Source organism: Epinephelus fuscoguttatus, linkage group LG17, assembly GCF_011397635.1.
Source record: "Epinephelus fuscoguttatus linkage group LG17, E.fuscoguttatus.final_Chr_v1".
Classification (NCBI taxonomy): Eukaryota; Metazoa; Chordata; class Actinopteri; order Perciformes; family Serranidae; genus Epinephelus; species Epinephelus fuscoguttatus.
In genome coordinates, this window is record NC_064768.1 from 16,687,380 (window position 1) to 16,714,269 (window position 26,890).

Below are 26,890 nucleotides of genomic sequence, written 5' to 3' on the forward strand. Positions count from 1 at the left end.
AAGCTACTGTGAAGGGGAAACTTCCCCCAGCACAAAAGTTCTGCTCTCCACTCTTTGCCGAAGCGTGCCGCAGCTCAAATCGGCTTTGAGAAATTAATCCCTGCATTATGGAGGGAGTAAAGTAAACAAACGGAGGACAGGATGGGGACCTGCGAGTGTGAGACGGTGAGGCTTTTGTAGGTAAAAGCTTGTGTTTCTCCAGAGGGAAAAAAGAGCTGCAAAGGCTGCGTGTGCTTGTGTGTACAGCGAGAAGAGAAGGAAGGGTGAGCTCAAGAGGTGACGGGGGGGTGAATGAAGGAAATGAAGCAGCAAAAGCCTGCTCAATCCTCTGGGACACTCCTGGGAGAAGAGCGTCACAGTCTTTTCGCTGCATGGTCTTAAACCTCTCTGTCTCTCATATGTCCAGCTTATTACTGGCTTTGTCTTTCTCTGCTTCATTCAACCACTTTGCCCCTGTGGCAAAGAGTCATTGTCTGCAAATCCTCCTCCTGCAGCCTTCTCTCCTTTTCCCATCCTATCTATCCACTGAGAGGGTACTTAGATAAGGCCCGGGGTTCAGACTGACGAAATCAGAACTTCCCACTGAGCAGAGATTAAACTCTGAGTGACCGAACGGACAACTTCTCTCACTCTCTGTGGTTGGCAGAATGGAGGCTGGCGGAGTTTCTCTCTGTCTTTTTTTTTTTTTTTTTTTGACAGTTAAAACACCCGTCTGTCTGGGTGCCTCCTGAGACTCTCCATAAGGGCACTTTCAGTCTCTCTCCACTTGTCTGCTTGTTGCCTCTCGCTGTCTTGCCATATAGCTACCGTCTATCATCATTCTCCATCTCTTTTGACTGCTCTGTGCATACTTTTAAGATCTCCTCAGATCTTTCTCTTTCATCTGTCTCACTACACCTACATCTTCCTTCACAAGTACAAGTCCTGCCCCCCCCTTATATAAGTCCCTATTCTTTCTGTGTTCTATTTCTGTTGTGTTATACAGCTGTATCCTACTGGTCTCTATGTGCCAGTGTTGTGATCCTCCCCACCACCCAGCAGGCAGACAGATAATATTCAGGGTTTAGCAAAGTGCATCTGCTGTTTGTGTTTTTCCCCTAAAATCCCCCTGAATGAAGCAGCCAAACAGAATGACACTAAACTGACACCCAGCCTTTGACCTTGAGGTGTTAGTAGAGGGTCAGGCTTGTAGGGTACATTTTGTAGTCCCATACTGCCACTAGGTGGTATATGTGAGAACTGCATCCTATAGAAATGACTCGTGCTCTGAAGAAAGGTGTAAAGCACTCTTATTGGTCCTTTGCACATAACTAAACTAAACTAAAACTTTTAACCACTTGTAAAGATTGTCTGCCTAACATGTTTTGTATTATTGCCGGCTTTTAGAATGTCATACTTTGCATGATGCTGCCTTATTTCTTTCAGCGCTTTATCCTATTATTTTATAACAGTAACATTTTTGCTTTCTCAGGTGCTAATTCTAGTGTTGTGTGTTTCTTTGTTGTTTCTATTCTTTCACTTATTTACTGATCAATGCACACTGTCCCTGACAAAAAATAAATAAGATAAATAAGCAGGTAAACTTCATCAATTACACTTCTGTGATATGTAACTCTTACTTAATTTAACATTTTTAATTTCATGATACTTTATTTCAGAGGACAGAATTATACTTTCTGCTCCTACTAATTTAGCTGGCAGCTTTAGTTACTCTGCAGATAAAGATTGTACACACAAAACATATGACCATGTTGTAAAGTTTTAAAGGAAGAGTTCAACAAATCGTGGTTTTACAGGCAGTTTTGTGGTGACTTTTTTTTTTGGCCGGAACATAACTGACAGTTAATTTTGTTTGGGGTTTTTTTGGTACTGATTAATTATTCATATAATTTACAATAAATGAGTTTTAGTGGTGCCGCTAAGTTGATTTTGTAACATTCAAACAGAGCCAGACTCTGTTTGCCCCATTCCAGTCTAACTAATCACTTGCTGGCTGTAGTTTCATATTTGATCTACAGATGAGAGTGGCCTTGATCTTTTTCTTTAACTTTTGTCAAGGAAGTAAATGAGTGTATTGTGTATTAGTAATAACAATGTATAATGAGTATATTGACTAACACTCTAAAAGGGGACATTTTGATCATACTTTTTTTTTTGTTTGTTTTGTTTTTATTAATTTTTATTTATTTTTTTTTTTTCTTCCAAAAGTATTTGTTCTGATAAGCAACTTGGGAGAAAAAGGAAAGATTCAAACAGAGGATGGTGCAGTACATTGACATCCAAAGCCTCCAAAACATGTTAAAACCCATGATCAGCGTGGCATTGTTGCCTTTGCAAGGCACATTCTGATGAGAGTAAAAGGTAAAAAAGGGTACATTTGTTATGATTTTACTTTAAAAAATAATTTTGACACTCAAGTATTATTTCTTTTACTCATTTAAATTCTTTTAAATACTTCTTCTTTGAATGATTCGGAACATTTCAGATCTAATTTAATCTAGTTTAGAACAGAATTACAATTAGGACACTATGGACTGTAACACATTAGACAGCAATCATTGAACATTTTTTTTTTTTTTTTTAGATTTTATTAAAATACTTTAGTTCAAAGTTAAATTTCAAGTCCAAACTTAAAGTATGCATTAAAATATAGTTATTATCTCAATTGTTCTTACTTTTCTTACAGTTTCCCTAATCATTACCGCTGTACCAGTGTGTTACAAAAATGTAAATCTGTGTTTTCTTAAAAAGCCTCCCTTACTGCGTATATCCTTTACATAACATCTTTATCTCTTCAGTCCTTCCAGCTGAGCCCAAGTGTCTCAGCGATGAAGGAGAAGATGTGCGCGTCCTCCAAGATGGCCTTGGCGGTGGGTTTCCCTGCACCATGCCCACTGCGGGTGTCTACCCTTACCATCAGAGGCTGACGCTGCACGGGGCTGCTGCCCACTCCATGCTGCAAAGCAGCGCAATACTTCAGGGTGTGGAGAGGCACCACGCGATCATCATGATCTGCTGTCAGAAGCAGGATGGCAGGGTAGGAAGGCCCGGAGTATGGTGGCTGAGGGAGATTATGGAGAGGAGAATACCTGGAGAGAAGGTAGGAGAGAAAGGTTGGAAGGAAAACGTGAGAAAATCAGAGAGAATATGGGAGAGATTCATGAATTTAGACGTGTGATTCAGATGCTGTTAGCATATGTGGGAAAGTGTGAAGTTCCCTTGAGATTATTGAAACCAACACAGACTAAACACCTAACACATAATGACTGTTTAGACCACACTCAGGTTTCTGGTCTACAGATTCAGATAGATGAAAATACTGAAATTAGTAAGTACAAAGAACACACAATGACGACTATGAATAGAGATGCACCCCCACTAGGGGTCGCCAGAGCTTCACAGGGCGCCACAAGGCCTTCTTGTTTGAAAGGGGTATAAAAAAACTTTAAAAAATAAAATAAAAATACACAGTAGCCAGCTGTATGTTTTTTTATAACTCATCTTTTTATATCTCAGCATTTCATTTATTTATTTAAAGAAAACTTAATGAAATAGTTATTTTTAAAGTTTAGATTACTATGCAAGATAAAAGTTTTTAACATAATCTCACAGGATAAGGACACGTTGAAGACCTGAACGCAAGCTCTATTCACATAGCATTCACTCTCTGCTAAACAGCCTCGTCCAGCAAAAAAGAACCCTATGAGGTACATATGATTGTTAACAATAAAAATACATAGTAGACACAGAATCAATTAAAAAGTTCCTAAAAATATCAGGATAACTCTGATACTGTATTTACAGGAAGTAATCTGATCAATTTCATCCACATCGCTTGTTATACACAAAATTCCTGCAGTTACTGAGTTCATTATTTGGGTGAATTGCACAGTTTATCAGTTGTTCTGTATTGTTGTTATGCATTGAATATAATATGAAATATACATAAAGCATGTCACTTGGTCAGAGGTTGTTGAATTACTAACAGAAAAGAGGTCCCTCAGGTGAAAAGGCTGGGAACCACTGCTCTAGACAACCCCCCCAACCTCCTAAAATCCAGCAAGAAGACAAATCTTTACGTCTGACTATACCTAGACAGAAATGAATATGCATTAAAACTCGTTTCCTTACTAATTTAGGCTGCAATCAGAGCAGCAAAGGCAACAAAATGCCCACATCTCTCCATGCACCATCTCATCCAAAAGTAACATTTTACCGCATTTTGTTGCCTTTCCTGCTCTGATTGCAGCCTAAATTAGTAAGGAAACGAGTTTTAATGCATATGTTTCTGGGTGGTATAGATAGAGAGAAGTGGGCAACAAGGACTGTAAACTTTACAGAGAGAGCACACTGCAGTATTTTACTGTTTACTTGCTGTTTTTGGTTTGTTTCTTCTTTAACTATTATTTTTTACAACTCACATTTGTCATACTGTTGGTATGAAGTGTACAATAAAAATGTTTAAACTAATGTTAATGTCACTGATAGGAAGCGAATTGATCATGATATTATTCTTAGTTTTTATTTTTGTTTCTTCCCTTAGTGCTACTTTTATATAGTTTGTTCTATTTTACTGCCTATTTTGTTGTTTATATTGTAATATAAATAGCTGAATATCTGATTTGTTGTGTCTGTGTGTTTTCCATACTTGATGAGCCACTTGAACTGCTCCGGGTCGTCAGCACAGCCATAATCGGTGGTCCAGGCGTGGCCGATGGTGAATTTGTGGAACTTCAGCATATCCATCACCCCCACCTCTGCCACAGCACAGCCGAACAGGTCTGGACGCTGGTTCACACATGCAGCTGTGTGTGTGCAAGGAAAACTTGGGTTAATTCTCTTTCAAATATACACACTAAAGCACACACACATAAACACCCCTTACTTCACACAATCACTCCTAAATGGCCACTTACACACCAGGGAAGAAGGCATTAGTTGGGTTTGTGCGATGCCATATGGCAGCCAGCCTTTGGTAAATGATGTGACTAAGCACTGTTTAATGTGCTGTTTAATAGCTAAATTAATTGAAGCTAAGCAGCTAACTACTGCTTGATGAATTTGACATTTGCAATTATGCCAAAAATGTAATAAAAAGAATGCAATGCGTTGTGATCAATGCAGATGAGACTAGGAATGGATCAGTGATGTTTGCTGGCTCTTCTTTGGTTTTAAAAAAAAACTGTAAAAACATGGAGATGTAAATGTATTATTAGTAGCCTTGAGGTTAAATTGCACAGGAAGTGGGAGCTGAGCTGTTACAGGAGGTAAACGCAAAGCTCCATTAACTGATTCTAGCCATAAAAAATGAAAGGCAGGATTTCCCCACCTTCACAGCTCCTTAAAGCTAGATAACACAACTTTTGTTTTCCTCTCTGACAGTGGAAGTAGTAACACAAACACTGTCAACACATGCTTAGGACACGTGCCTGCAGGTGAGCTCACATGTCCCTCACCCTCAGGGGCATCTCTTCTAAAGCAAATATTGTGACTTTAATCCCTTCTCTGAATGCAGAGTTATATTTTTTTCTGGAGCATCCACTTTAGAAATATTTTTTGGATGTTTCTAGGATTTTCCAACATATTCCTAGCCTCTGCTCCGTCAGTTTTGTCTCTCTCTCATTCCTTTAAAAAAAAAATCTTTATTTCAATCTGTCAGCATCACAATTACACATATACAGAGGAAGCATTCAACTCATTCTTCAGCTCTGGCCAGTTAAGGTAAAACACATCACTTTCGATGCACCAGCGCTAGAAACTCACCTCAGACAACTCACACCACAACTCCAGCATTCTCAGAAATTTCTTGTTCTCCATTTCCTGCTTTCATGTTAAATACATCAACATATCACACACAGTTGATCCTGTACTCACCCACTAGCAGCCCTCCATTAGAAGCGCCGTTGATGGCGATGCGGCTGGCTGTGGTATACTTCTCCTGGATCAGATACTCTGCTGCACACTGGAAGTCATCAAAGCAATTCTGCTTGTTGCCTAATGTTCCACCTGAAAACACACCATACAGTAGAAGATGTGTAAACACAGAAGCACATGATAGCAAACTTATCTTTAATGTTTCCTAATTAACACAGTCCATCTCTCTGACACAGTCCGTAGTTCAGTAATGTGTCTCTGGGTGCATTCCCTGGATATCTGTACCTTTGTGCCAGGTGAGACCGTACTCTCCACCCCCTCTGATGTTGGCCACTGCCAGGATGCCTCCCAGGTGTCTCACATACAGCAGGTAGGCAACACTGACCACAGACAAGGGGGAATAAAGCTTTATAAATACAAACAATGTTACAACATAAATGGAAAATTAGATATAGCAAATGTTGCATACATAGGGATACAGATAAATCGTATTCATCGTATTACTTATTCAAAAAGAGAAACCAGAAGACCAACAGAATGGGTTCAAGATGCTAGTTAGCCAGTTAGCACATCAACAACAAACCTGATGTTAATTTACAGCGCACTAGCACACATTAACACAGTTCCGAACTCTTTCCGGTAAAGAGCTCAATGGCTAAAAAAAAAAATCACCTAATATAAGAGCTTTGCTTTAATCTTACACCATCTTGACATTAGTCATTTGTTTGCTTCCCGCACTTTCACTTCTCTTTTCGTGCGCGAGTTGAACTGCCAACCGGCATGTCCGACACAAATTAGACACAAAGTAGGCCATTATATTTTTATCCCTGTGTTTGAAGTATTTGACCAGCAATCAGCTCACGGTTAAGGTTACTGCATAACTTAAAAGCCAGCAAAGATGATGAGTTTAAGAGTACAGGAGGATTTTGCAAGAAAAGCATGACAGCTGCTTTGCTGTTATAAAAAGTTTGTATATCCCTTAGTCCTTATTGCTTACACTGCGGACATTATGTAACTCATTGGTGTTTTAGAAGAGAGTTTAAGAAGAAAGTGGACACACTGGGGTAAGAGATTTCTAGCAAAGCAGTTGTACTCACTTGTAGTATGGTTGTATGGAAGCCTCAAAGCCTCCGTAGCCGTAAAGGAAGACAGGATGAGTCCCATCCGTCTTTAGGCCCTTTGCATGAACTAAGAACATTGGGATCTTCGTTCCATCTTTACTGGGATAAAACACCTGTAAATGCATGAGAAAAGATACATAAAATCAGTTTGTCTTTCCAAACATCTCCTATGCCAGTGTTATTAAACAACAGTTTTCACATAAACTATTTTGTTCTCAATAATCTATAGTGAGCTGTGCACAAACACTTTTTACCACTTCCTCAACCAGAGTGAAACACATTCTGGGAATTCTGCATCACGATATGAATATGCAATCAGTAGATGTGATAAGACGACAGGAACAAGAGTAAACTTAAAGAAGAGGGGAACAAGAATAACAGTACTAAGAAACAGTAATGAGGAAGTTTGAGTACTGAGACATGACGTACTAAAGACATAAAGGAGATAAAACAGGAGGATGTTACCTGTTTGGTCTCATAGTCCTCTTGCTTGATGCCTTTGACCTCCACCTCCCTGAACACTTTGGGCTCTGGGTTGGGCTCGCTCAAATCACAGTGGTAAATGATACCTGGGTACCACAGAGCAAAGGACACACATGTTAGAGGTCATTGTGTGTTTAACTAATTGCATGAGGCAGTGGTGTAGTGCTGCTGGAGCACACTGGATCGTCACTCAGCCACCTTTTATCCTCTAACTAAGGAAATAATTACAGCTTTCATCAATAAGGCGTGGGACCCCATCTAACAGGGACTCTGCGCAGCTTATTCTGACACAGCTATATTGTACACATTTGTTTTGTTAGAGTATTTTTTAAAGGCAACCTTTTTTTATTGTCATTTTTCTATTTTGTATAGAAGTTCTTGAGTGTTGCAGTACTTTGCCTTATTTTCATTCCTGCATGTTTAATGTATGCACCAAAAAAAAAAGGAAATTCCTTGTAACTTCCTTGCACTTGGCAGTAAATATTTTTCTGTTTCTAAAGCGTATGTCAGGCAGAGAAACAATAAAAACAAATAAAATGGTCAAGGTTTTCATATTGACATTTAAGGTGTGCTGACGGATTGACAGCATCGCTTTATGCACTGAGCAACATGCAAGAAAACATTCCATCTTAAAAGTTGAGTGAATGTAAGTATTTCTTCTCAGTCTATAGCTAGTTATCTGTTAACCACGGGCACTGTAACGGGGGGAAAAGTGGGACTGATTACCCAGGGCCCCAATGGGAGAGGCGCCCTCAAAAAGCCTGAAATGAAAAGTTTGGTTTTGTTTGCAGTTTTGTATTTAGTCCCATAATTAAATTAAAACTGGCTGAGTTAGTTAAAAGACTAAAATTTGTATTAAAAAAGTAGCGGAAATTCTCTGAGGCCCCTATCACCTCTTAAGGGTGCGACATGGTTTAGTCCGTCCCTGCACTAGGATTCATCCCTGAAATGGAATCAGGGCTCCAAAAGAGAAGAGAAAGACATAAGGAAAAGGGAAAGAAAGCAAACTGACTTTGTAAAAGAAAAAATTCAAAAGGTGCATGAGAGAGACATAGATCAAGAGAGGAAGGGCAGGGTGCCCACAGGAAGTGCTCTGCATGGGGTCCACAATTAGGTGCCACACCTCTGCTGTTAACATGTAAAGATGAAGCAACAGCAAAACATCCTTTCATTTTATTGTAAGAGTTAAAAAAGTAAAAGTTTACAATGATGTAAAATTATAATACAATAAAACCATGGCCACACAACAGTAGTTAGATAATCTTCGAAACAAGACATAATTTAACTGTGCATATCGTGCATGCAAGCGCATCATAGGTGCACACCAGTACTTTTACAAATAGCACTACAGCTTTGGCATGGGGACTTTTTGATGACTAATTTTTCATATTAAGTGAGATAATCTGATAATGACGTGCTCATTACATTCCAAATGATGTAACAGTGACAGGGAGTTACAGTTAGATGAGCTATTTAATGTAGTGATTCATCTCATCTTCTTGAGTATTAATTTAAATTTGACTTTTTAACTAACATTTAATTAGAGATGTACCGAAATGAAAATCTGTGGCCGAAGCCGAAGCCAAATAATATTAAACGCTTGGCCAAATACCGAATACCGAATATCGTTGTTTAGTTGTTCATTAGTTTTTGCAGATGAACCCCCTCCAGATTAGTGTTGTCACAGTACCAAAATTGGATGCCACTGTACGATACCAATGAAAATATCCTGGTTCTGAGTAATATCACAATACCACAGTGAAAATGAGGCACATGTGCCTTTTGTCATTTATAAAAAGATAAATCACTTTTCTACAATACATCAATGATATTTCAATGGAATAAATTACTTATTGACTTATTCATACTTCAAAAACAGCATCAATAAGTGATTAACATAGGGGGGATCAAAATAAAATAAATAAATAAAATAAGAATCAACCAGCCACCCTCCTCCCCTGACGGTCCCTTCATAAGTAAAGAGCAGTCCCTAAAGTGCGGTGAGGTTTGTGGGCCGTGAACGGCTCGTTTCTCCTCTGACACGTCACATACCTGTGTTCGGCTGGCTCGGTTGTTCAGGTACTTCTGGGCAGTCATGACGCCAAGAAGAGGATATTATTGGAACCGACTTGTCCGTCGCCGGTAAGCCGATGGCCGATGGCCGCCGTATTTGACAGGAATACATTAGGCCTACTGTCTGTGTCTGTGACCCCCATTCAACCCACAATCGGTGGGATTCGCCTTTCGTTTCTGCTGCTGGTTGAAATCTGTAGTCTGCTCGCACAGCGTGCTGAATGATTTAAGCCTATTTTGCTTGCTCAAAACTATTTTTAGTCACAAATGCGAGTGCAGTGACGGACGGATCGTCACACTGCAGACATTTTACTCCGCCTGTCACGGCACGCTGTTTGATTGCGTTATCAAAACACTCCACTATTATTCGGCCTTGCTTTTAACTTATTCCACCGAATACCGAATGTGTGGTTTTTTTGCAATATTTGGCCGAATATATTCGGTTACCGAATATTCGGTGCATCCCTACATTTAATGTATTTTTCTCTGACATTTGTTGTATTAAATCAAAGTATAAGAAGTAGTAGTTGCAATTACAGTAGTGATAAAGCACTTGCAGTAAAGGATTATCTTAGGTGTTAATGTGTTATTATTAAAGCTGGAAAGAGTAGTCAGTTAATCAATTAGTAGATCAACATAAAATAAAGCAACAATAATTTTTAGTTTTCGTTTAACAAAAATGCCAAAATGTCACTGGTGCTGATGTCTTGCTATTCTTTATATTTAAATAGACCAAATATAATTTGTTTTTTTTAAATTTTGATGAACAAAACAAGGAATTTGAAGAAGACACCTTGGGCATTTTTCACATTTTTTTTTTATATTGTACAGAAAAAAAAAAAAATAATATTCAGCAGATGAATCAATATTCAGTAATCATTAGTTGCAACTCTTTTTATTTGACTGTGCTTTAAAAAGCTTTGATAGTAACGGTTATTGCTTTCATACTGTAGTTCCTTTTCATGTGGGATAAGTAGCAGTATTTTATAGTATGTTACATTTAGATTTTACTGCATTAATTTTACTAACATGAGAAAAATAAGAACACTTAATGAAATGACAGACTTACCAGGTGTAGTGAAGGAGGTGAACTTGTAGAAGAAGTCAGAGTGTTTCTTCTTGCAGCTCACTCCTGCCACAGTGCCAACATCCAGCGGCAGGTCCCTGACCAGTTGGCCTGTAGAAAGCTCATACACCTGCAGGGTGTCCCTCACGTCATGAACATAGTTGACCAGCAGGTGGTGCTGGTTCACACAGGAGACAGAGCCTGCAGAGTGATATAAAAAGGAAGTGATGGAAAGTTTTTGAAAACACTGTAGCTAAGGAAACCGTCTCCTTGTTGTGTGTTTTCCTGTCTATGTTACTACCAATGTCAACATCTTCTTAGCTAATCCTCCTGATTCATCTTGATCGTAACAAGTCACCTCATAATCCTAGGCTGAAGCCAAATAAAGTGGCTATGGATTAAACTAGACCTTATTGATTAGTTCAGTTAATTTAAATATTACTGCGCAGGTTGTGCAGGGATTTAATACATGTATAGACTACAGATCCATTCACTGATACATGATGAAGTCAAGAGCCAGCGAGGGGCGGTCTAATATACCATAAGTGCAGTACCTTTGCATGACTGCTGCTCACACAGGCCGGTTACTCTGTTTAACACACACAGTAACCACAATTCCAAAAAAAAAAAGTTTACATAAGTAAAAGCGCAAAAGTATTAGCATCAAAATATACGTAAAGTACCAGAAATAAAAGTACCAACTATGCAGACCTGCTCATTTCCAAATCTTCTATATTATACCACTGGAATACAGTTATCGATGCATTAATTTGCACATCACTTTATCATTGCAGCTGGTAAAAGTTGAAATTTAAATGTAACTTACTGCATAATAACACATCATCATTCATTGGTTGATTTAGATTTTGTTTTAGCAATTGGAATCTGCAAAGTAACAAGCAAGTGGTGTGTTTACAAGTGTTAAGGGCCGCTAGATAAAATTGGAGTTATAGCTGTTGACAAATACATTATAGCCGCTTACAGCTACATCATAGTGCGCTAAAACAACATGTATCAAAAGTCTGTATACCAAAAAGTGGGAGCTAGAGATAAACGTTACTATAAAAGATGAAACATGGGAAAAAGTGTGTGAAGGGGGACATTAAGACTTCAGCTGGAAATTAAAAATGAGTTATTTTAGAACTCCTCTTGTTGTATCAAAACATAGTAGCCTTAAAACAAGTTTGAGCTTGAGGGATTGTAAATGGGTTTGAAATCACACCTTTTTTGGGACTGTTCAAAATAAAAGTCCTACTGGGACAGGAGTTATATTGAAGTACTGGCCATTAGACACAAAGTATATAACTGCACGAGCAATCCCTAATAAAGCTCTGGACAAGGGAAAAGTGTACACGCTGCATATCATTTTATTGGTACCAAACAAATGAGAACTTTATCTTGGCTAAAAACCACTGTCTTACACCTCAATAGCAAGACAGGTAAATAACAGTGTACTCAATGGAGAAAAATAAGGGCAAAGCTATAAAGATAAACGTTTTTTTAACCTATGGGCTCCTGTAATTTGTGAATTTGTATATTTGTATGATAACTGTATTAATATTTATTTTTGAGACTCTTTAGGTAGATGCACACGTTGCCATGATTCATAATTTTTATGTTTATGCTGAGCTATGAATAGTTCATTTTTGTTCTATCTCCTGACAAAATAGCATGTTAAACAGGGGGGCTTAAAATAAAGTGTTGCACAATGATTCAAATAACTAACCTTAACACACTTTGAATTTTTTTTCATTCCAGAATTTCTACTTGCGTGTGCATGTGTTTTGAACGTACCTCAGTCAAAACATGGACATTCACTGTTGTGTGTTTCCCTGATCTCCAAGTACAGTTACCATCATTCGAATGACTCATTAAAAAAAAAAAAAAAAAAAAAAAGTCAAAGCAAAGCGCTTATGGGCCAAGTTTCACTTTTTGAGCAAAGTTCCCTCTGACGAAGGCCTTCGACCACAGACAACTTCCCAGTTGTTGCAGTTGGACTGTCATCGAAACATTGGGACAGATATTCTGTGAAAAAGTGTTTTGCAAGATTTTAAGAGCTGAATTGTGGAACTGCGACTCCACGTATGAGCCCTTTACGTATTTCTAAGACCTGTGGAGTTTTCACATACTCCATCACAAGCCCACAGCTGTCATACAAACAAAGGTCTGTTTTATGAATTACTGGCCAAACTGCTGAATGAACTCTCAGACATATCACACTTCTTTTGTAGAGAACTGATACTGTATAGGTGGACCACATAGCTGACAGTGACTTTTACTCATGTTCTATTAAAAAATTCCACTCAGTCTCACCCAGGACGTCCTTGTCATGCTGTGGGATGAGAGTAGTCCAGTTCTCCTTGTCTGGTTTCTGGATGTCTATGTTGATGAGACAGTACCGAGGAGCGTCCAAGTTGGACTGGAACGTGAATACAGTTCCCTCATTGGTGACATATGAGTACTGGGCTTCAAAGTTGTCAACGAGTTTGACCCATGGCAGCAGGCCTGCAGGAGAAGATTAATAAAATTACAGAAAAACTTGATTATAAAAGATGCTTCATCTCGATCACTGAGGTTGCAATCAACTAGATCTCTAGCACAGCCAACAAAAAATAAAAAAAAATCCACACCTATCCACCTGAATTATGGTGGCCTGTAAAGATACATGTATCAATAGGCTTGCACTGAAAAGTGTCAAAAACACATGTAACCAGAAACAGACTGCAATGTGAATTTTGAAATCTCAGCATCTGATGAAGTAACCGCTGAGTCACTGGCCCCGGCGTCACCTCATCCTCTGCTGATACAGCTTGGTTACTGTTAAAGCAGCACTTACTCATATATTCAATTAACTCATAATACTTAACAGGAAAACAAAATGAAAGTAACAAGAACCTAACAACGGCTAATTTTTGAAGTAGGGTTCTATGAGGTACTCATTCACATTCAGTGTATTATATACAGTGGGTGGCAGTTTGCACACCGTCAGTCTGGAGAAGCTGGCTGTAGTTTAACATGGAAGCTGAACTGAGAAGAGGGGCAACAGCAAAGACCTATTTTAGCTATGATAAAGAAAAAATCAAAGTGTGTGCTTTATTTAGAATATTTTCACTGCTTTACATTATTGTTAGACAGTGATTTTCAACAGGGAACTGAAGCCATAATATCGCTTGCCTCAAAGCCAGACTCCATTGACAAAAACAGTCATTTAACATAGCTGGACACAGACGGTGCTGGTCTACTGCTGACTTAATCAGGAATTTTGTTTGTGCTGTTGCTTGTCTTAAAGGGTTAGTTTGGATTCACAAAAGTCACACAACTACACAAACCAACTAAGAGATCGAAGCAACTGTAGATCAGCAGCTCCCATGCTCAGTGAACCAAATCATTGTTTTTGTCAATGAAGTCTGGTGGTTTTGATAAGAGCACTGACTCTGTCTGAGCACGTCTGAGCAGGCTGTCTGATGGAAAGATAAAGCTGTGAAAATATTCTCACTGTAGTCACAGATTTTTTTCGGCGGGACTTTTTTTAGGTGGTTAAAATACAGTTTATATCGATAAAGGGTCAAGTTGCGCCACATGACATACCAGTGTACATCTCTACTCGCTCACACTCTCCGCACAGCTCCGCCTCACTTACTCAATCACAGTTTCTCCATCAACACTCAGAGAGACACAGAGCTGCTCCTCTGTTTAATCTGTCTGTTAATTGAGCTACAGTGTGACATCACATTATAAATGGAAGTAGGAAGGCTTTTTCTCCAAAACATTTTTTTAACATTTCATAAACTAAATGATTAATGGAATCAGACATAAAAGGACAGATTTAGGCTCCGATCAGAAAGAGCAAATTTAGTAGCTTGCCGCACCTTGTTTTTAAATTGTTGCCAGGCAAACACCAACTCATCTCTTACCTTCACTGCTATTTTACTAATTAACAGATCCGTGCCTTAAAATCTGCATAAAAAAATCTTGCCTGGATGATGGTTGGTTCAAGGCTTATTTCAGGATGAGTCGGGGACAGTTTGACAATCTGCTGTCAATCGTTGGTAAAACTTCAGAAAGTTGTTGAGGCAACAATTTGTTCAGATATGTCATGCAACTTGCCTACTAAGGCAATGTTGAAATTGAACACAAACCATGGACACCACTACTTGCTGTCATCACCATCAATGAAGGCCCACTTCTTAATTAATCTGATTGGAAAACAGGAAAAAAATGCCAATTACAATCTCACTCTGAGTTGATTCTTTGATATGTTACATGATTGAAATACACATTAACTGCAGCCCTAAAGAATATCCTTTGAAATAAAGAGCTGTTTCTGTCAATTATGTATTTTTTTCCAGACAGATATTTGCTTCTCATGAAATACTTTATTCTACAAAGATATTTCTTATTTTATTTGCACACACATCCGTAACTGCTGTCAACCACCAAGTTGGATCACCCTGGGGATAATTATTCATGAGCGCTTGAAGACTTTATGAACCGTTTTTAGTCGTGAGTTTGTCACAGGATACAGACCTGTGATGCCATCGGGGAGCTGCTGAAGGTCACAGTACCACAGCTGGTTGACGGGTTCGCAGCCTTCAGTGATGGACATAACAGCATATCTGCCATCATCTGATATCTAAAAAAGAGGAAGGAATGAAAACAGGTAAAAAGAAAGCAAAGAAAAAGACAGAGAGAGATGCTTGTGATTATGTGAATGAAGTCAGAGGGGAGTGTGCATCTACTGCTAACTTTACATCTCAGGCTGTCACAAGCACGAGCCTCTTGTCCATGAGTAGATGCACACTTCCTTCTGTGCAGTGATATGATTGGCAGGTGTAATTCAGTGGAAAGAAAATAGTTCCTATATGAAACTGCTCACAACAAGGTCTGTGGATAATCTTGAGCAACCAGGTCATGATTTCCAGGAAGAGACATTGCTGTTGAGTTTTGTGCCATCTAATTCCATTCAGGAGAAAGCAGACATCTCTACGGCCAATGACTCCAGCACTCAACAACTCACAGCAAAACAATCTACAACCGTGTTGTGTTCACAGACCCGCAAAAACCTTAGAATTTAGAGAGCTAACATAGGCTGATAGACAGGGACACCTGGGGACGTTAATACTTTGAGTACATTTTCATACTAACATACTTTTACTTCAGTGAGCTTGTACATGTGGTGGAGTATTTATTAGTGTTGTACAATTTTAATCAGTAAATGATACCTCAATACTTCTTCCTCCACTGCCTTGGTTGCAAATGAGTTATTATAAGTGATTTACGATACTCTGGACTTACGGTTACTGAACTGTGCCACTTAGGATGTTCGGGGAACTCTGCAACCAGAACGTCTTCTGACTGTTTGGTGCCGATGATGTGGTAGTAGAGCTTCTGATTGATGTTACTGGTGGTCTCTGTGCCTTTAGTGAAAAAAAACAGGGCTTAAGTCTTTAATAGTCTTTGCATGGTGAATGGTTTGGGTAAATGTGGGGGTTTTTTTTGGATGTAGCATGTGTTTGTGTGTATGGTGACTCTTCCTAACCGTCAGTTTTGCCTTCCTGGGGTGGGTAACAGTTGTAGAAGATCCCCTTGGCATCATGGGTCCAGGCCAGGCAGCTGAACTTAACCCTCTCCAGTACATCAGGCAGTTGGGTGAGGTCATCAGCTTTCATGAAACTAACCGTTACCCAGTCTGACCCACTGCTGCTCAAACCATACGCAAAATATTCACACTCCTCTGACAGACGGCCCACTGGATGGAGAGAGAGAAAAACAAAAGGAAGGATTCAGCACTATACATCTTTTTCTTAGTATATGTGCATTTGTCCAGTATTCACCTTCTGCTGCCCTGCCCATTTTTTACTTTACAGTTTAGCACTAGCTGTGCTAGTGTGCATTGTAATCAATGAATGAATTTGGACAACATACAAATAAAATTACACAGACATTTTTAATTACTTTGTAGTGTCTCCTGATGTAGATGGCTCTGCTATGAGTAACCAGAAGCAAAATTTCTGCTAACGAGACCGAACGGGCTCAACTGTCCACAGATTGAACTAACCACCCAACTGCCAGGCAATATTTTTGTGCATCGTGTAAGGAGTCCCAAATTCTTAGCCACAGAAATCTGGAGTCTCAAGGAGAGCCGTTACACTACTGTTACTACCCCCATACAGATATCGTTAGCTCACCTGTTGCCAAACAGTAACAGCAAGCACCTTAGCCCAGCTAGAGCCACCTCACTGGCATTAGCTAAGCCTGCTGTCAGGTAACTTATATCGACTTGCCAATCATAATCATCTGTTTTATTGTTCAACATGTTTTGGTTTTAACTGCCAACAGTGAGAGTAATTACATTGTAAACATGTGCTGCTGTGAAACTGTGACTACTGGCTGGTTTCACACAGCCAGCAGCTCCAAAAACATGGGCACAAATTTACATTTTAAATTGTTATTTCTGGCCTGAAAAACAATTAAAAATTAATAACAGCTTTTTTTAAAGCTTAAAAACAGTGTTTTTTCAAGTAAGGGATGATAAAGCTAGTGACACACCTTCATTTGGCTTGATTCACTTTCACACTGCGCTTTTTAAAGTGGACCAAACCGCCTGGATGACGTCACGATTTTAACAATTCCGATTCCTTACCAATTCCTTCTTAACGGTCCGATTCCTCTTACCGATTCCTACATTATATTCATTATACTTGCTATACTTAAACAAGTATATAATAAACACAAATGCAATCATACAAATACAAAAACTTTATTCTATTCTATTTTATTAGATGAAAACAGACATTTGTGTGTGGTGTGTATTTCAGATTTAGAGCTTGTATCATCTCCCTGAGAATATATAACAACAAAAAGTGATTCTCTGATTTCTACAGCAACACTATTACCTCATATTAACCACAGCAATGTAATAAAAAATACTTCTATGCATTCATGCTTGGGCACTGTTATTTACGTGACAATACCTGAACATAACACACACAGACACACATTGGCTGTTTGTTTCTACCTCTCCCCTTGCGGACCTCCCGCCGCCAGCCTCCGCCTTAATTAAACGCTGAAAATTAAATAAAAGAGGGAGACAGGTGTCTCCTATTTTATCTTATTTTGTTATATTTCTCCCTCTCCCCTCGCTGGAAGTGTCGGACCTCCCGCCGTCCGCTCCCGTTGCCTGCTCCCGTCTCAAACACGGAGGTCTCTCTCCGCTGAGTACCCAGCGCATGCCCAGCCTGTTAAATAGCCTGTAACCATGACAACTGTGTGACACAAACTCAGTGGTTTAGTGATTAGATAATGTCGGGCTCGGTCAGGTTCGGACAGAAATATGCAGCCGTGCCGCACTCTAATAGAAATGCACGTGACGTTTTTTTTTTGTTTTTTTTTTTTTACAATCTAGGAATCGTTTGCAGGAACCATTACGCCAAATGTGATGGAACCGGTTCCAGAACCGGAACTTTGGACCCGGTTTCAAAAAAGAACCGGATCCGGATCCCAACCCTAGTCATGCAGTTACAACAGCTGCTCCTTGGAAGAAGAAAACCTGTCTCATCGATTGGCCAGAACCAAAAAAGGAAATCCATCACCTTCAGCCGGCTTGGTCACCACAAAAACACCAAACACTAAAATGCACATCACTCTACGTTAGGGCATTAACAACTTTGAATTTTTTCAGGTCGACTTATCTGTCAATAAAGTCGAGTCGAGTTGACAAGTCATTTGATGATGTCATCACATTGATACGGCGGATTAAAGTGAAGTATCTCCACACATGTTATGTGTCTGTCAAGGCCCGAACATACTCGGGCGAAACGTACACAGAACGGACTCTGTGGAGGTCCGCGCAGACTCAAAGTGGACGTCCGCAAGCCCTGTGCGCGCAAAGCTCAGATGTTACAACCGCGCGGACTCCGCTCTGCGCACCAGTGACTGCTCGGCATGTATTTTTCAAATCGCAGGATTTTTCACGGACATTTTTACAGGAAACTACAAAGCGGAAGTGCGCTCGATTATGAAAGCCCGAATGACTGCGGACATTCCTCGCGGAGTCTGCTCCGCTTATAGTACACCGTCAAGGATAAAGTATCAGCGTAATCAGAGGCAGCGATTGCATTCCATACACAAACCCATAGAGAGAGAGAGACAGATAGAGGGAAAAAACACACGCCTTGTCGACTCCTCCTGGGGGGTGTCAACTTGTGCCACTGACGTCAACACGTCGACAAATGGACTTTTCTGTTAATGCCCTACTCTACATCACTTACTGTCTTTGGTTCACCTCCTCTCTTTGGTTCTCTGGATAGTCTGTTTGCATTTCCCACTATGAGCGAACTGCACCAGTGTTCACTTGCAAGTGAACTGAGACCCAGTTTTCAAGCGGACCAGGGTTTGCTCACTTGGTCAGCACCAGAGTTCTAATGAGCGGTCACACTACTCCAAACGAACTGAACTATCCCTGGAAGCGGACCAGGGTTCGTTTCAAGCGGACCAAAATAGCGCCAGTGTGAATGCGTCCTATGTGCTCTGTAGCTTGGCTTACTCTTCAGTGCCACCGTGCCATCTTCAGAGAGTTTATTTGGGTCAAAGAATACGGTGGCCTCTCCATCCAATGAGTCCTGCACATACAGCACATCCTGGTTCTGGAGACCTTTGTTGTGAAAGTAGAAATACCTGGAAATGGAAAACAGGAAATAACATGACAACAAGCTCTTTAAAGTGCAGAGGTGCAGTTTGAGTTAGTCCCTCTGATAAGTGCTTTTCAGTCAGGGTCAATCCTTTAAATTTCAACTAGCACCTCTTCCCTCTTTTGTAAGGGCAGCTATATTTGGGATAGTCATAGAGCTCGGTAAGACGCTGGTGGAATTGAGCCCGCACAGCACACTGCTCCAGGTATGGCATGGTCAATTTGTTCTGCTCCTCAACAAAGGCCTGTGATACAGAAGGAGAGAGAGGAGGGATGAAATTTGGAGAGTTTTTGTAAAGACACAGCTTCAGCTTTCTGCAAGAGATCAACACACACCATTGTTTCTGCACCATCAGGGTCTTCCAGCCATGCGTAGGGATCGCAGATCTTTGTTCCATGGTAGTCATCCACCTGCAAATTAAATAAGAACAAACACACACAAACAGTTGCGTTAAATCTTCAGCATTCAAATTTGATTTTCTGAGAGAGAGAGAGAGAGAGAGAGAGAGAGAGAGAGAGAGAGAGAGAGAGAGAGAAGATTCTTTTGTGTAATACCAAGGTTGTATCTTCCCGCCCAAAAACTATTTACTGTATTTTCTGAGAAGACATGTCAACAGCTTTTTAGACGAATTTCCTGGGAAGCACCTGCATCGTTATTCCTAAGAATTAAGTCTGATCTTGGCATCACTTCAAACAACATAAGTCTCAGAGTAGGTGTGTGCGCACGTTCGTGACTCAAGGTGAGGCTGTCCGATGTGCTGATTCAACGTGACTAATTATCTCTACCAGACATGAGCCTGGAGGGGCACAAGTGTTTGTGGGTGTGTGTATCTGTATGCTTGCAGCTAATCTTAAAAACTACAAGGGTTAGATGTCGAAATTGGCACCTGTTATCATACCCCCATCGAATAGCGTTTACCCTCCAGTAAACACCTAGCCGTCGCTGTCGCCGTTCCCCCCCCCAACGGTTAGGGTTTGGTCAGAGGGTTTGGTTTAGGTTAAGGTAGGTGGAAAAACACAGCTGGGGAAACAGTCTTCAACATCCTCATTGTATTAGGTTAGGGTGATTGATCCCAAATTAAAATTGATTTTGCTGTTGTCTAGTGTTAAATAATTATAGTTAGGGTTGATTACATTCACTGTATTAAGTTAAAACTATTAAGAGTTAGGCCTAATATATTGTTCAATTTTAGGTTTAAATTTGCCTTTGCAATAAAAAGCAGTTATTTAAAATCATAAACCATGTATGGTGCTTTATTTTTTCTAAGTACTGGTTTAGGCACCAGTATTGGAAAAAACCCAAACGAAACCCAACCCTACAAACTACTGCAGAATATTTTGTGTGTACATTTATGACTGTCTTTTTTAATGACTGTTTCATACCGTCATTAACTGCTGATTCCTCATGGACTGATAGAGGACGGAAGTTTTCTGGAAATCTACAAACCACAAACCCAGTCTGTTGCAGGCCACATTTTGGCCTTCATCTTGGCTCAAAAACTGACATCCATAAAAAGGTTTGGTCTCATTTTAATTCCATACCCATATGTTGTGATCCATTTAAGTTAGGCATGATATCAGATGAAAAAGTCAACCGTTTTTCTGTTACCTTAACCACCATCTTGACTGTGGAGGTAGCACAGTGCACACCAGTGCATAGCACACCGGGAGACAAGGGGAGAATTTCGTCAGCCAGATATTTTAGACTTACAGATTCTGCTGATTTGATCATTTTTCCTTGATATTTGTGCCTCTACTACGAGTCAGTAAGCAAGCTATGTAGTTAAATCTTTTTTTTTTTTTGTCTGTTTTAGTTGTGTTTATTATTGTTATTTACCACTTTGTTGTGCTGTAGCCAACAGACAAAGTTAATAGCATTAAAAGTCTAGTTATGAAGGACATGGATGAAGGATTTGTGGCTCTGTTTCAGTTTTTCAAAGTACATTCATCATCATTATTAATAATTACACTGTATCTATATTTCACATACAATGCCTTTTAGCAAGGACATTCAATCAGCTCTGTGCAATGCGCTGCAGCTCCATCAAAATTAGATGAGGCATCTGTTTTTATCAGCTTTTGGGACACTTCTAAAACGCACTGCAGTGCATCTGCTGGAATTACAAAATCTGTACAGGTACCGAGATGAAGAAATGCAGTTGTGAAATCTCATGTGAAATCTCAGATCAGAGATATTATCAATGCTATCTGTGAGAAAAAGCTGGCTGGGTACATACCCAAACCTGAAAAGGAAACAGTAACCAAGAAGAGAATCACCTCTCTGTATCCTTTGTCAGGACAGGAGGCCTGTGCAGAGCTCCACCACTCCTACATTCTGGTTCCCATGAAGTCAAGATAGCATTTGCCAAATTCTAAACCCACACGTTCAGAGCAGTCATATCACACAATGTAGCCGCTGGAGTGTGTCCATCTCTGTGAATGGAAATCTCCAACCTATCCTGTCATAGGAAATACAAGTATCTACATGTTACATTTAGGGTAGAGTGAAGTCAGCTTCATTTGTATTATCTGATAATGTATCAAGGCTTTGCAGACTGGCAACAGGTTCTCGTGCACTATGTGCATTTTTATTATTTCACAATATTCAATCTATCCGGAGAATTTATTGTGATTGATCATTGTTTCGGTAATGTAATTAAATCTGAATAAATTAGATTATTTATCAGATGGACTACATTTTTTTGTCTTTAAAATTTGTCATGAAAATGATTAACTTTTCATCTTCTGTCAAGCAGTAAAATGGTGTATTGAGTGCACAACAGTGAGACTAATTCACCTCAATTAGGGCTGCAACAACAGACTGTAAAAATAATGGATGTAGCTACCTATCGTCATCCATGACTCCTGTTTTAACGCCTCAAGTTCAGCACTTAAGTTGTGCCATCTTGGCTTTTTTGAACCAGAAGTAAACATAAATTTTGCAAAAGGCTGGCATTTTGGAGGAGCGAGGAATGAATCTGACTATGAAGCCAAGGACACTACTGGCACAAAGCCTGACACTCAAAGCGGCCTCACATTTAAGAAGCTGGAATCAGAGAATTTCGACTTTTTTCCTTTCAATTTTTTTAAACTTATTAATTAATAATCAGAAGTTAACAACTTGATTAATTTTTGCAGCTCTAGTCTTAATTCTGTTATTGTATTCTTTAAGATGTGTAGGGCTGTCCCGAATACCATTTAACATTCGGACCAGAATTTATAACGAATATCTGAATGTTCGTTCACGGCGGGGGAGGGGCCTAAAGATGTGACATGTTTTCAGTGTCTGTGGGTCAGAGTGTATGAGGGTCTACTTCCCTTCTGTTCCTCTTTGCCAGTGAAGCTGTCCTTTATCAGACATGCTGTCATGTTTGAGCAATTCACTGTTGTTGTGTTACATAATGTTGGTTACTTTGCAACTGATGCACCAACAGTTCAGGCAATGTCGGTTTGGAAACGTTCTCTAAAAGCTCACTCAATGAAATGGTGATACTTGTGTGCAAAGACTTCTGTACTTTGGCACACTGGCAAGTTTCAGACGTAATAAAAAGATACACCCAGCACAGCCGTAGTTACCATTGAGGACACTGAGGTCATGTCCTCATTTACTGGTTGTAATCACCTTACGAGGAGTTTACATTCTGCAATGACACAGAAGTGACATATGGTGGGCTCTGAAGGCTCATTCTGATGCTTTTACCGTTAAACACAAAAAATATCAATAATGACTCATTCATTCAATTAGAGCTGACATTTTTTTTCTGACAGAAGACACAATTTTAAACATTTGTCATTTTTAAATGCCTACAATTCTTTGTACCAGTTTTTTTTTTTTTTTTCTGTTTGTCTTAGGCGTCTTTGATAGTAAAATGACTAGGCCTATATTTGGGTTTTGGACTCTGCTCAGATAAAACCGGACATTTAAATAAATCAGATATTCTCAGATATTTTATATAATATTCAAGTAATTAAAATAACAGAAAACATAGTTAATCAGTTGAGTGAGTAAATAAAAATAAATAAATAAATATGGGGGGTGGGCAGCAAAGATTTATTTCAATTTAGTGCCTGATCAGAAATGTTTTAGGGGGCTGGGCTGTGCCTTGGAGATAGGAAATAGTGACTCAGTATTGATGAAGTCCTGGCTACAGCCCTGCAAACACCAAACCCAGAAAAACAATATTATTAGAGGAACCAGTGGCAGATCTTCCTAATGCAGACATGCAGAGAAGGCTCCATCCATTTCTTTAGAATAAAAAAAATCAAACACAAGGCAAAAAATTAACCTATAATCTAAAGCTACCACTCTGACGGGTTTAATGGAGTGGATCTGGAAAGCATAAAGGCCCCAACACACCAAGCCAACGGTCCATCATTGGTCAAAGTTGGACTGTTGGTACTGTACCATTGCGTCACCCCTTGTCATGTTTTTTACTGCTGGCGTTGGCGACACAGCCGAAGTCATTCTGACTGGCAGTTCAGCTCCATGCACGAGACAAGAAACAGAAGTGAGGAAAGTAAACAGTTGAAGTCAACAGCGAGTGAGACCAAAACTACGGAAGCATATTGCTAATAATGGATCAGAATTACGTTATAATGTGAAAGGTTTATTGTTCTAACAATGTGAAAAACTTCTTGTTAGAACAATAAACTTTTCACATTATAACATAACATTGACCCATTATTTTTTTCCTGGTGTGGCAGCAATACGCTTCTGTACAAAACAAACGTGTTACACAAGGTAAGATTATTTTTCTTTAGCCGTTGACCTCTTCAGCATAAATGACTCCTGATGGTTTGTGTTATTGTTCACTATTGCACAGCAAATATGCTTTGTTATTTCAACATCGGATTGTGTCGTTAATGTACTAACTGGCCAACTAGCATCAAGACAGTGTTCCAATTTCCCTTTTTGAATGAGGATTACAGACAATCGGTGTCTGCTGGTATGGAGATTTATTTCCTCTCACATAGACGCAGAACGTAGCTACGTGTGGGTTGACCATCAGCAGCAGTCTTTGCAGTGTGATCATGTACAATTTTTTGGCCAAGAAACGGCAACATCAGGCAGGGGGCCTTCGTCGCCACTAGTTTTCTGAAGTCGGTTTGGTGTGCCTGGGAAAAGGATAAGTTGAATTTTGCAAATTTGTTCTTATCATTTGGTTATTGTCCGACATTTATTGATTGTCACCTATGTTGTTTATTTGTGTGTATTTGTAATTAGCTATTGTTCTTGTTTGTAACATTAAATATTAAAGTTGTGTGTGTGTGTGTGTGTGTGTGTGTGTGTGTGTGTGTGTGTGTGGGGTTGGGTGGGGTCGGAGGGAGTCATAACAAAACCTAAACCAGTGACAGTAACACACTTAAACAGGCTGAACTCACAGCTCTGACAGCAAACATCCCCCTTGAGTGACTTATAAAAGTTTTGTTTTTGTTTCCTCAGTCAGCCGCCATTTGCCTTTCTAACCCTTCTGACTCTCTTTCCCTTCCTGTTCTCGCGTCTCGTGCTTGCGTGACGGCAATGCACATTAGAGTGGTTTGCCTTCAGGGAAATTATCCTCTCTAACAGAAACCTTTTTAACCCAAACCATAAACTTCTTCCAACACCTGTCCAAGAGAGGACTCACTGGCAAAACCTTTTGAAGGTGAATTTTCTCCCAGCAGCGGCTGGAACCGAGAATTACACTGACTGACAAGACAGAAAAAGGGAGAAGTCACACAGCGGGGCTTTGACACTGACCTTACTCTCATCTCTGCGGGCAGCCGGGTACTTAAAAGACATGGTGGAGTTTCCTAAAGTGTTCCTCTGTTTTCCTGAGTCGCTTCACTGCTGCTACTTTGTTTACTTATTCCTATTTTTTTATTGTTTTGAATGCAGCCTCTCCGCCGAATCAATGGCGACTGAAGTGAAAGTGAAAGCTTCTTTTTTTGCACACGTACGCACACGTTTGTTCCAGCCGCGTGCGCCGGGCGGCTGGCTCCTTACAGGAAATGACGTGTCACCCAGGGCAAGTGATGGCATAGAGACAGCTGTGGTGAACTTGAGAACTATATACTGTGCAAAACAACATATAAAATCGAATATAGAAGGGAAGAACATTATTACTTATTTTGATTTTTTTCAAAGAAAAGAAATTATGCACTATTGTCAATCTTTATTGTCAATTTTATTAGGAAAATTCCACATCCATAAATGTAAATTTCAAAACTCAACTCCATTATTTAAGTTGTTTTTGATTGAAGTTGATTATTATTTAAAGTCTTTTAAATTGATTACAAATAAGAAATGTATATCAATGATTGATATTCACTCAGAGGTTTTCAACGAATAAGCTGTCACAAATACAATTCTCATTATTTACAGAATATTATTATGAAGTCTGTCACACCAGGGTTTTTTTCTTTTTCTTTTCCTTTGTATCCTTTGTATGCATACTGTATACTGTTATACTCATATACTGTTAATGATCCTTATTATGCTCTCATATAACTGTAAACCTTGTTGCTGCTGTTGCACAAACGGTGAATGACTGATTGTACACTGTTTGTACACTGCAAACTTTGAATAAAGTTTAAAAAAAGAGAGAGAGCTGTGGTACATGGGCACGCGCGCATTTGTTATTTTGATTTAGATCATTTTCGCAGTTTATAACGCCCAACACCAAAATAAAATAATTTGCCATCAAATTATTTAGATAGTTATATAGCTGATGGCGACAAAAATCATGGTTGCCAAAAAAAAAAAAAAAATTAAATAGTGTAGTAAAACAAAATGCAGAAAAAGCACAGCAAAACACTACAGGCTGACTAAAATCCACTGTGAGCCTTGACGCAGTAAATAGAAAGAGGCAAAGAAAGTGGGATGTGATTGTTTGCATGTAAGCAGTGGTGACACAGTAAGAGGAAGTAGTGCCCTGATACTAAAAACTACAGGCTCCTGGGGAAAGGGCACTTGCACAGGATGACTTTGCTAAAAACCAGTGCTGCTAAAAGTCTGTTAGGATCAAAATCAGAAAAAAAAAGTTTCATGGAAATACACAGTCTTTCTTTTTTTAATTTCTGTTTCTGTCCTGTTTTTTTTTTTTTCAACAATTAATTGATATCTTCTCTCTTGTTTTCCAACACAGAAGTCTTATTTTCCGAACATATAATAAAATCAAGTAAAATAACAATCCCAGACCAGTCCCTCCCCCTCTCGCCGCCCGACAAGGGTGATAATAAAAGCACTGACGTCTACACCATAGCACGAGTACATATATACATGTAAGACATCTCATTGTCAACCCACAACAGACTGAGAAATATTTCCCATTTAACTCCTGAGACCAGACCAGCAGCAGTTATCAAAGACAATAAGACATATTCTTTCTGATGCCATGTACGAGAAGACTGCTTCAAGCCGCATGGAGACAAGGAGGATGTGGACTTTTCCAAAATAAAGCAATACATTTATCACCAGCAATCATGGCCAATCTGATAAACTTCACCTTTTTCTTATGGCAAGAGGGGTGTTAGATATACCATAAGGCTAGTTCAGGTGAGGAAGGGATCTTGTTTCTGTTGTGTTGTTAAAATGGCATTCGA

At 39.5% G+C, this 26,890-nt stretch overlaps 1 protein-coding gene across 1 annotated transcript; it reads right to left on the minus strand.

Moving 5' to 3' along the window:
- Positions 1–30: 30 nt before the first annotated feature.
- LOC125904803 (prolyl endopeptidase-like) lies at positions 31–25,265 on the minus strand. The gene is made up of 15 exons (XM_049602442.1): positions 25,047–25,265; positions 19,643–19,717; positions 19,418–19,551; positions 19,163–19,293; positions 16,157–16,366; positions 15,913–16,034; positions 15,145–15,250; positions 12,931–13,122; positions 10,621–10,818; positions 7,461–7,564; positions 6,972–7,108; positions 6,160–6,254; positions 5,875–6,006; positions 4,649–4,805; positions 31–3,089 (listed from the first exon to the last, which is right to left on the minus strand). Exons 1-15 carry the CDS (start codon positions 25,086–25,088, stop codon positions 2,795–2,797), a joined length of 2,130 nt encoding a protein of 709 aa, XP_049458399.1. The 5' UTR covers positions 25,089–25,265; the 3' UTR covers positions 31–2,794.
- Positions 25,266–26,890: the final 1,625 nt, after the last annotated feature.

Excerpts from the sequence above, each read along its gene's own strand:
- LOC125904803 (XM_049602442.1), bottom strand. The coding sequence starts at position 25,088 with ATGTCTTTTAAGTACCCGGCTGCCCGCAGAGATGAGAGTAAG. Across the intron at positions 19,718-25,046 it reads CCCGCAGAGATGAGAGTAAG|GTGGATGACTACCATGGAAC; the intron begins GTCAGTGTCAAA and ends TTTAATTTGCAG. Across the intron at positions 4,806-5,874 it reads TAATGGAGGGCTGCTAGTGG|CTGCATGTGTGAACCAGCGT; the intron begins GTGAGTACAGGA and ends GCACACACACAG.